The 12,003-nt window shown below is 37.3% G+C and overlaps 1 protein-coding gene across 2 annotated transcripts in view; it reads right to left on the bottom strand.

The window, feature by feature from the left end:
• BRWD3 (bromodomain and WD repeat domain containing 3) overlaps positions 1–12,003 on the bottom strand; it is a 134,974-nt gene that overhangs the window by 34,397 nt on the left and 88,574 nt on the right. For both annotated transcript variants that reach the window (XM_062182882.1, XM_062182881.1), the window contains exons 21-25: positions 9,472–9,621; positions 8,003–8,079; positions 6,635–6,803; positions 5,059–5,172; positions 732–839 (exon numbers count right to left, since the gene is read on the bottom strand). In XM_062182882.1, coding sequence (XP_062038866.1) covers positions 732–839; positions 5,059–5,172; positions 6,635–6,803; positions 8,003–8,079; positions 9,472–9,621 — 618 coding nt within the window. The remainder of the gene's footprint in view (positions 1–731; positions 840–5,058; positions 5,173–6,634; positions 6,804–8,002; positions 8,080–9,471; positions 9,622–12,003) is intronic.

Raw genomic sequence — 12,003 nt, forward strand, 5'->3', positions numbered from 1 at the left:
ATAAATATTCAGATTCTCTCTTAAATCCTTCCTGCTAAGCATCATCACACAACAACCCTTCATTTATCTGGAAAACCAAAAGAGAAGTTCCCTGTTAGTTATTTGTTCTCTATGTTTGAAAAACAAAAGAAAACAAAACACAAATGAACCTAAGTAGAAATGATGTTATATGTATACCTAAGTCAGTAAATCTGTATATATGTATGTACGAATGAATGAAAGGTTACTGACAGAAAATCCTTTTCCATAAAATACACAGATCTATTTTATTGAATAACATGTGTCTATGTATTCTATGGAGAAATATCTCATGCAAAACATATTTCTAAGCTTCCTATAATTTAAGATATCTAATATGTCCTAAGCTAGAATGGCTGCAGTCTGCCCATTCAGTCAGTTTACTGAGTCTCTAGAATGTAGAAAGTTGCTGGTAGGGAAAAATATCCATGCCAGGGAATTCCTACTTCACTATAATCATGGACTGTTGTAAACTAAAATATACGATGCTTGAAGGAAATAAGGCAAGATAATCAAGACAATAGCAGCACACAAAGTTCAGGAAATATAAAATGTGAGCCCTACTACTCAGTTCCACAAGAGTATTGTATTTCAGTTTCCCTCAGATATACTGTCAACAGTGGAATATGCATAAAACTGAGAAAAAGTCTATGGTAAAGAACTTAATTTCAGAGTTTCTCCAATTGCATAGATTATGAATTCAGCAAACTTACCCTGAGATCCATTTTGTTCCATGGCTGTTTTTGTAAATTAACGCTGTATATTTTTGATTTCCTTACAGCTCTCACATAAGCTTCATGTCCTTGCCTAAAATAAATAAGCTAAAACCAAAAACAAAGTATTAAATAGCAGCCAGCATCTTATTTAACAACTCTATACATCCTTATACCCATTTCTCCAAACTTCTTTGGTTTGCAAAAAAAAAAATTACATAATTTTGAAACATTTTATACAATAAAGGTATTTTTTCCATATAATGATATTCACTCAGTACAAGTCTACATAAGCCTGTGCTAAGTACCTCATCATATAAACATTTTAGGTATAGTCCTTTTCTTTCACCCATCAAGTAGCTCCCTAAAACTGCTGAGAAACACTTGTAACAAATATACACAAAATTGGTCACTACTCAAAGTACTATATTTCAAATTCTAATTGATGTTCTAAATATCAAAATTATAACACACTTCAGAACTGGCACAGTATAGAAGGAAAATGAATTCAAATGCTCGGTAACACTGTTTAGCTTTTTTATAAAGGCTTAGCCAAGCCTTCTTCAAATATATATTTATTTTGATCTACTTAAGGCAGAGTGACAGAGAGAGCAAGAGAGAGAGAGAGAGAGAGAGAGAGAGAGAGAGAGAGAGAGAGAGAATAATCTTCAATCCTCTAGTTCACTCCCCAAATGCCCATAACGGAATAACTCTGAAGTCAAGACTTCAGAAACCAACTGGGTGTGTCCTGTGAGTGGCATTGGCCCAAGTACCTGAGCCATTATATGCTGCCTCCCAGGATGCATTCGCAGGGAACTGAATTGGAAGTGAAGTAGCAGAGGCCAGCGCCGTGGCGCAGTAGGTTAATCCTTTGCGTGCAGCACCAACATCCCATATGGGCGCTGGTTCTATTCCCAGCTGCCCCTCTTCCAATCCAGCTCTCTGCTATGGCCTGGGAAAGCAGTAGAAGATGGCCCAAGTGCTTGGGCCCCTGCACCCGCATGGCAGACTGGGAAGAAGTACCTGGCTCCTGGCTTTGGATCGGCATAGCTCTGGCAGTTGCAGCCAGCTAGGGAGTGAACCAACGGAAGGAAGACCTTTCTGTCTCTCTGTCTCTCTCTCTGTCTCTCTCTCTCTCTCTTTCTCTCACTGTCTATAAGGAAGTGAAGTAGCCAGGACTCAAACCAGCACTTTGATATGGGATGCAGGCATCCCAAGCAGCAGTTAAACCCACTGCACCACAATGCCCACCTTTTAGCTTTTTAAGACAAGACTTACAATCATATTCTATTTCATTCATTCAAAAAAAAGTTTCTGAACACAGTGATTACTAGAGGCTAGGAAGGGTAGGAGGGATAGAGGAATTCTGGATTAAAACAAATGGGGAGTTAGGTGTGCTCCATTACTTGTGACAAATATACTAATGTAAGATGTTAATTTAAAAGTAAGAGGGGCTGGTGCTGTAGTGTAGCAGGTAAAGCTGCTGCCTGCAGTGCTGGCAGCCCATATCAGAGCCGGTTGGAGTCCCAGCTGCTCCACTTCCAATCCAGCTCTCTGCTATGGCCTAGGAAAGCAACAGAAGATGGTCCAAGTCCTTGGGTCCTGCACCTGCATGGGAGACCTGGAAGAAGCTCCTGGCTCCTGGCTTCAGATCGGCACAGCTCCGGCCGTTGCAGCCAATTAAGGAGTAAACCATTGGATGGAAGACTCTCTTTCTCTCTGCCACTCCTTCTCTCTCTGTGTAACTCTGACTTTCAAATAAATAAAACAAATCTTAAAAAATAAAAAAACAAGAAGATTAAAAAAACGTTTCTGGGGCAGACATTTGGTGTAGCTATTATACACTGCTTGAGATACTCATATCCCATGCTTTTGTTCAAGTGGGAGTTCTGCTCCTGATTCCAGGTTCCTGCCAAGTGTGCATCCTAGGTGGTAGCAGGTGATGACTCAAATTGTTGGTTGGGTCCCTGCCATCCTCTTGGGAGACCAGAATTGGGTTCTCTGCTCCCAGGAATTTGGAAAGTGAACCAGCAGATGAGATTTTCTCTCTCTCTTTCTCTTTCTTAGTCACATAAAATAAATTTTTTTAAGTTTTTTTCCCTCTAGAGTTTATAAGTAGTGATAGAGATAACTATATAGATAAAGTAAGATGAAAATGCTGTATTATGGATTTTTTTTTTTTTTTTTGGACAGGCAGAGTGGATAGTGAGAGAGAGAGAGACAGAGAGAAAGGTCTTCCTTTTTTTGCCGTTGGTTCACCCTCCAATGCCCCCTGTGGCCGGCGCATCACGCTGATCTGAAGCCAGGAGCCAGGTGCTTCTCCTGGTCTCCCATGCGGGTGCAGGGCCCAAGCACTTGGGCCATCCTCCACTGCCTTCCCGGGCCATAGCAGAGAGCTGGCCTGGAAGAGCGGCAACCGGGATAGAATCCGGCGCCCCAACCGGGACTAGAACCCGGTGTGCCAGTGCCGCAAGGCGGAGGATTAGCCTGTTAAGCCACGGCGCCGGCCTTGTATTATGTATTTTTAAAACATACTGAAGAATTAACTATCAGCATTGTCTAAATCAGAATTTATAATAGTTAAAAATATAAGCAGAAAATTAAAAAGATTTAAATATTAGTAAATACTCATAAAATAATTAAAGTGGTTAAAGGAAATGATAAACATGCTACCAAGATATCCCTTATTAAAAATTCATTCCTATACTCAACACATAGTGATAGAATCTATGTACAAGGTACTGAATGCTGTGATAAGGCATAAAAATATAATCCATTCCCTTAAGGATACAGATACACATATAGATATTTAGCTATAACACAAGGCAGAATATACCATACTTCAGAAGAATAAAATAATTTAGGAGGGGCAGGCAAATAGAAAACAAGGATAACATACAGGAGAAGTTGGCATTTGAGTTAGACCTTAAAGAATGAACATTTTGGGAGGCAATGATTTGTGTTTAGGGGTATTATAGGCAAAATAATAAAGGTTTACTGTTAACATGAAATAAAAAGCAAGCTCTCATTAAGAAATTGATTACATTAAAATTTCATTCATTTAGGAGTTCCTTAAACATTTTCTCCAGAGGACATATTTCATAGTCTGATTAGCTTATATATACATTTTCCTCATTACCTGAGGAACTGTCATCTAATATGTGAATCCTGAGGTAATAAGGATATAAGTTTAATAAAATATAGGGAAAATGATCCCATTAAAATTGAGTAAATAGATCCTATAGAACAGGAAGAAGTCTTATCAGATCTTAGTATATACAGATCCTCATTTTGTTCTATAATATCTTCTAATATTAACTCAACAGTATTCCTCTTGTGGCTCTATAAAATCAGGCAATCAATAAAAAATTGTGATTCTGGGTATGCTAAAATTTTTTTAAAGTTCTCTATGTATTAAAATACAGCATTTATCAGGATATGCTTACTAATCATGTAAATAAGTATTACTGGAAAGCTCAGTATCTATACACTTATGAAAGAAACATCTTAATAATATCTAAAGATAACAAGTAATAGCTATTCATAAGGCCATTTGATAACTATCTGTGATCTCTGCAACAAAAAATTACAGAAAATTTTGGTAATTTTTATATTGGTGCCAAGATTTGTATAACTCATTTACAAGGTTTTGCCTCTTCTTTTAATGTGATGACAATATCATATCACATTCCTAAAATAAAGTAAGATAACAACAAAAAAATTCTGAGCAAATATTTAATCAATTAAAAATTAATGATTGGTCAATATTTAAGAGATTAGACTAGCCAAATAGTACTCTAACATTCCATAATAAATACAATTTTCATAAGAAAACATTTTTTCACTTGGTAGAATTTTAATTAATCTTTGGCTGACCAATCATAAATATGGCATGTTACTTAACCACAGGTTCAATAGTAGCCAACTCATTGAAAGGGGGAAATTATGCTGCATTATATTTTCTAACAGGTTGAATATTTTTAAAATAATAAAAAAATCTTAATGAGGGCTCAAAATATGTCTCAATTCTATCAAATGACAATATAAACATTAAAAGAATTATTTTAATGACTTCCTGAATCAATCACACTATCACAATTTTCATTGAGCATCCACTATATTGAAGACACTATGGCAGACCCTACAAAGGATAAAGATTATTAGGATTCAGTCACTGTCCACAATATATATACAAGTGAGCAAAGCAGATAAGACAGTGTATATATATAACAGAAATAAGAATATAAAAATACAAATATCCTAAGAAAGATTAGCATTAGTGTTCTTGAGGCTCCAAGAAAAAAAGGTTGTAACAGGTAAAATTTACCTCATCTCCCATCTGTGGAACAAATGGGGAACGTCGAGGTATGGTATCTAAGATCCACTGAGGGGCAAACCATTCTTCATTGGGCTCACCTGCCATAGAAACCAGTCCTCCTTTCTAAAATATAAATACATGAACAGTAGGTGTATAAAAATAGGTCAAAATATGTAAGTACATGAACAGTGGTACGAAAAATTGCAGGCATATAAATTTGTTATGAAAAGGCCTAAAATATACACATTTCAAGCAGTTTCCCTTAACAATTAATTAAAGCAATTATTATACCGATAAAAAACCCAAGCGCTCAATATTTGCTGACAAGAGCATAACATGATAGTATACATACATACACACTATCTAAACTCGCAACTTTTACCCTTCATGTCCCTAGAATGCTACATTAATTCAATGCTACTAACACAATAACTTTTTCCCAATAAAATATTAACAATTGGGGTGGGCATTTGGCCTAGTAATTAAGAATCCCACAGCATGTGCTAGAATGCCTGGGATGCTTTGGCCCCCATTCCACCTTCTTGTGAATGCAGACCCTGAGAGACAGGAGGTGATGGCTCAAGTGGTTGGGTCCCTGCCACCCTTATGGGAGACCCAAACTTGGTTCTCAGCTCCTGGCTTCAACCCAGCCCAACTCTGGCTGTTGTGGCCATTTGAGGAGTGATCCATCAGATAGGAGTTTGGTTGGTCTGTCATTCTGCCTCTCAAAAAAATATGAAAAATTAAAAAACAGTGATAATCAAGAAAATAATTGTACAACCTAAAGCAATAGACCACAGAACGTGTAGATAACAAAATTTCAAACTAAGATTAGTAAAGAACTATGTGGATTAATTCTTTATATCACCTAAGAGAAATTAATATTGGGGAAAAAATCATAGTTGGAATGAAGTAAAAACATAAAGGAATGAATGAAGAGCCCTCGATAATTTACTTTTTAAAATTATTTTTTTTAATTTTAAGATTTAACAGCTTGTAACATTTTGCTATATTTACTTCATATATATTCTATACATATAGATATAATGTTTTTCTTGAAAAACATTAATATCACAAAATATGGGATTCATGACAATAGTCATAAAATGGGGAAGGAATAGTATCTTGTCATGTACATGGTATAATTCAGTGAAGCAATAACTTTGTACCAAATAATGACATCCACACCATCTTTAGACTATATATTTTAATTTTCACAAATAGCAGAAAACACGTTACATTTTATCCCTTTTATAAGTCAAAAATGTGTATAGAAATTTATGTTTGGCAACATAACAAGAACAATATTTTTCTATCTATAGTGGATTATTTTAGAATTGTGCTACATTTTAACAAACAAATGTCAATTCATCTTAATTCAATGATAAATTATAATGATGAAGATATTCTAGCCTCTACCCTTAAATAACAGAACATTTTTTTGAAAAATTCTTCATATTTTAAAAGTCAATTTAACTACATTCACTTAGTTTATCAAATGGAATTTTATTTTTAGAGAAAAGTCAAGTGCCAAAAACTTTAAAAAAAAAACCACAAAAACAAAACCACCTATATAGTTACAAACCTTTTTTCGAGTCTGTTTAGGTTTCTTCTGTCTTTCATCTAGTGACTTCAAATTCTCTTCCTCAGAACTGCTGCAGAATTTCCGCGTTGCCTGTCTGGTTTGTCTTTTTGGAGGTTGCAAATTTATACCAGCATCTGCTGTCCAATCAGAATATTCACTTGATGAATCACTGTAAATAAATCAAAATTATGAATAACTATGTATATAAAAAGAATAGTCTCACCTCAAAATTAAAAGGTAATAACTTTATATCAACATAAAAACTGACATGGTTTGATTTTATTCTAACTCAAGAGGAAAAAATGTATCAGTACAGAATTTTGACCATTATCTAAATTATTTTAATGAAATGTTTTTCTGGATAATAGAAAATACTTAGTTTTCCATAGCAGGGTTTAACATTTTTGTCTACATCACAAAAGATCCTTTAAAAGAAAGACGTACCTTACTCTTGGAAATAGTGAAATGAGTGGTTTTTTTAAACAAATAAATATATATAGTTGCTAAGATGTAGAATCTTGATTTAACAAAAAGACATTTCATAGATGAAGGAACTTAGAAAGTCCATAGTAACATCAAAAATCTATTGGAGGGGCTGGCATTGTGACAAAGGGGGTTAAGCTACCAACTGCAACATCAGCATCCCATATGAGCACCAGTTGGAGTCCCAGCTGCTCCTCGTTCAATTCAGCTCCCTGCTAATGTGCCTGGGAATGCAGCAGAAGATTGCCCAAGTGATTGGGCCCCACCACTCATGTGGGAGACCAGAATGGAGTTCCTGGCTTCAGCCTGGCCCAGCCCTGGCTGTTGTGTCCATTTGAAGAGCAAACCAGCTGATGGAAGATCTCTGTTGGTTTTTTTTTTTTTTTTGTAACTGCCCTTCAACTACAATAAAATGAATCTTTAATCTATTGGAAAAGTGAGTATAAAACAACATGTTTCTAGGCTTCTAGCCCAATATTATTTCTATTATACATTATTATTTGAGAGAAAGACAGAGAGAAACGCACAAACACCCCCACACAGAGACTGACAGAGCTCTCATCTACTTTTCATTCCCCAAATGCCCACAAGGACCAGAACTGGGCCAGGATGAAGCCGTAAAACTCAACCCAGGTCTCCAGAGTGGATGACAGGGATCTAACAATTTGATCTGCTAGCTCCCAGAGTCTGCACTGACAGGAAGCTGGAACTGGGAGCCAGAGCTGGAAATCAAACTGAGGTACTCAATATAGAAAAGGGATGTCCTAAATACTAGGCAAAACATTCACTCCATAAAATATTTTTAAAACTAAAAATTCCAGTAAAGCCTAATTTTACATTATAACAGTTGAATAATTTTGAGCAAGTCAAAACCATTAAACCTACGTTGAAGAACTTTCACTTTGCCATTCATTAACAGGATCTTCAACAGAAGCATCACTAGAGCCAACAGTTTCATCTTCCTAAAACAAAGAATCAATAATTGAGATAACAGGTTTATTATTAGCTAGAATATTATTAATTGGCAAGCCGGTACCTATTTTACAATACTTTTTATTCCCCAACAAAAAGTTCTAGTGAAAATGTACCCAATTATTTTTTTCAACTTATTTTTTGGACAGGCAGAGTTATACAGTGAGAGAGAGAGACAGAGAGAAAGGTCTTCCTTCCATTGGTTCATCCCCCAAATGGCCGCTACGGCCGGCGCGCTGTGCCGATCCAAAGCCAGGAGCCAGGTGCTCCCTCCTGGTCTCCCATGCGGGTGCAGGGACCCAAGCACTTGGGCCATCCTCCACTGCCTTGCCGGGCCACAGCAGAGAGCTGGACTGGAAGAGGAGCAACCGGGACAGAACCGGCACCCCAACTGGGACTAGAATCCGGTGTGCCGGCGCCGCAGGTGGAGGATTAGCCTAGTGAGCTGCAGCACTAGCTTCCCAATTATTTTTCAACATGTATTTATATTTCACAATTAAGACTACCAGTTTTGTGTTTTTTTTTGGACAGGCAGAGTTAAACAGTGAGAGAGACAGAGAGAAATACCAGTTATATTTTTAAATTGCTGACATAATACTAACTTATCAACATGAGACATCTTTATTATTTCAAAGACTGAATAGGTTTCTCAAATCCAAAGATACAAATGCTAAAAACATTGTTTTTAAAATACTGCACAAAATTATTGTTTCAAGGTCAAGATTTCCATAAGAGGGAAGAGTGGACATTTTTTGATAAGAAAGTTTAAGAATTATGTATGGCAGATGAATGGGAATACCCTGCATTATCCATGCATGATTAACCCCTCATTATGTACTTAACAAACAGAGTTGTTAAAGAAACAAAATGAAAGTATTGGAAAACAAAACAGGAAGAAAATAATTACTATATTCTATAGTCATTATCATAAAAAAGGTGCATCTAAGGAAAATCAACACTTGGCAAACTCCAAACTCCATGACTGGTGACATGGACAACAGAAAATGGGTATATTATGCTGATTACACAGACAAAAGGTTCTGGGTTTGTTTCATTTATTACCATTGTTTGTATTCCACTTCTTTTCATTTTCAGGCATATTTACTCTTTCTTCTCTCACTATCAAAAGCCAAACTTTGCTGCCATGTTTGATATCCTCACCAAGGAATCTTATGTACATACTATTTAGAGAAGACATCTAAAGGAATTCAGTATGTTGCCCAAAATTGTCTATTAAATGCCATGTTAATGAATAAACCTCTTACAAGATAATCATTAAAATAATTTTCTATTAAAGAAGTGAATCTTACAAGTAATCCAAATGTATGATACAAACCAGTAAACAAAATTTCACACTGAATAAATAACAGCGGATATCTAACCTCTGAGGAACTGTTTGAATCTTCCTGTACACCTGAATTCCGACATGATGCTTGTGAATTATGTTCCATGTTGGAACGTGTTTGATAAGTATGCTGACGCTTGCGCTGTGTCCTTCTTAAAGATCGTCCACAACTAGGCTGATAATCATTCTGTAAAAGAGAAAGAAATTTTTTAAAAAGAAAAGCTCAGTGTTCATGTAAAAATGGAAATATATAAAGCAAATCAATTACACAGAGGAAGAGAAGGATATAAGGATAAGTTCTCAAAAAGAAAACCAATATACAACTATATTTGTATATATTTAACCATCTTCCACTAATATTAGTCACCTTCCTATTTTGAAAGCTTTGTAATCAAATTAAAGACAGCAAAGAAAGTCTGAGCTACAAGAATGTTCCTACAGAGTTTATATTATTCATAAAGGATGAAGCAGGACACCAATTGAATGCTTACGTACATGTAACTCTTGGGGCCCGCACTGTGGTGTAGCGGGTAGGGCCGCCACCTGTGGTGCTGGAGTCCCATATGGGCGATGGTTGGGGTCTTGGCTGCTCTACTTCCAATCTGGCTCTCTGCTTTGGCCTGGGAAGGCAGTGGAGGATGACCCAGGTCCTTGGGCCCCTGCGCCCGCATGGGAGACCCAGAGGAGGCTCCTGGCTTCGGACTGGCCCAGCTGCAGCCATTTGGGGAGTAAGTCAGCAGATGGAGGACCTTTTTCCTTCTGCTTCTGCCTCTCTGTAACTCTGCCTTTCCCATAAATAAATAAATCTAAAAAATATGTACATGTTGGCTGGAGCCGAGGCTCACTAGGCTAATCCTCCACCTGCGGCGCCGGCACCCCGGGTTCTAATCCCACTTGGGCACCGGATTCTGTCCCAGTTGCTCCTCTTCCAGTCCAGCTCTCTGCTGTGGCCCGGGAAGGCAGTGGAGGATGGCCCAAGTCCTTGGGCCCTGCACGCGCATGGGAGACCAGGAGGAAGCACCTGGCTCCTGGCTTCGGATCAGCGCAGCGCGCCAGCCGTAGCAGCCTTTTGGGGGGTGAACCAATGGAAAGAAGACCTTTCTCTCTGTCTCTCTCTCACTGTCTAACTCTGCCTGTTCAAAAAAAATATGTACATGTAACTCTTAATTCATACTTCTTTAGTTCTATAAAAAACTAACAAAACTTGCTAAAGTGTTTAATATATAACTAGATTTAGGTATTTATACTTTTACTCACTGTAGACCAGCATTTATAAGAATCTAAAAAGCTGAGAAAGATCTTTATAATTAATTCAGTCTAATTCTCCACACAGAAAAACATCATGAGATAGTGGTTAAAAATGAAGAAGTGAAATAATAGAATACATTTTAGATTACTAATACCAATAGCAGGGAAAACACTCAAAGTAACCCATTTAAATTTTTTACAATTTCACTTTTGAAACATAGAAAGGTACACCAATATGCATATACAAACAAAAGCCATGCTCAATCTCTCACACACCATTGAGATTTAATCCTACCATTTGTGAAAAATGTAAGAGAAAAGAAATTGAGAATCATCATGATTAATACCATGAGTTGACAGCATATTCATGTAGTAAACAGGTCAAAATAAACATTTTAGCAACTAAAATTTAAAGCAAAGACTATTTTATTCTCACTTTTATAAGTATAAAACATTATTACTAAAATACCATATGGCAAAGCTGTAACCCTAATACGTAATCAGGAATAAACAGGTTTAAAAATCTTATAAATTACTATCAAGGACCAGGTTCTTGGGGCTGGCTTTGTGGCTGAGAGGGTTAAGCTGGTATCCTATCTGAGCACAAATGAATCCCCGGTGCTCCACTTCCAATCCAGCTCCTGGCTAATGTGTTTGAAAAACAGCAGAAGATGGCACAAGTGGTTGGGGCCCCACCACCTATGTAGGAGACTCGGAAGGAGTTCGAGTTTCTGGCTTTGGTGTGGCCCCACCCTGACCATTGCAGCCATTTGGAGAGTGAACCAGCGGATGGAAGATCTCTGTCTTCTCCATCAGTAACTCTGCCTTTCAAATAAATAAATCTTTTCCAAAAAGGTCAGATTCTTATATGTAATGTTTCTTTTTTTTTTAAATTTATTTGAAAGGGGAAGTTTTAGAGAGAGACAGAGACAGAGAGAGGAGAGAGAGAGAGAGGAGAGAGAGAGATAAAGAAAAGTCTTCCAACCACTGGTTCACTCCCCAAATGGTCACAATGACCATGGCTGGGCCAGGCAGAAGCCAGGAACCAGGAGCTTCATCCGGGTCTCCCATGTGGTTGCAGGGACGCAAGCACTTGGGCTACCTTTTGCTGCTTTCTCAGACACATTAGCCGGGAGTTGGATCAGAAGTGGAGCAGCCAGGACTCGAACCAGCACCCATATGGGATGCCGGCATTGCAGGCAGCAGCTTAACCTGCTTTGCCACAGTGTGGACAATGTTTCTTATTTTCAAAATAAAAATGTCTTCAAACTTAAGTATTTTATTAGTTGTAGACAAATCTGACATTTGATAAATCGACTTA

This window comes from Lepus europaeus, chromosome X (assembly GCF_033115175.1).
Source record: "Lepus europaeus isolate LE1 chromosome X, mLepTim1.pri, whole genome shotgun sequence".
Taxonomy (NCBI): Eukaryota; Metazoa; Chordata; class Mammalia; order Lagomorpha; family Leporidae; genus Lepus; species Lepus europaeus.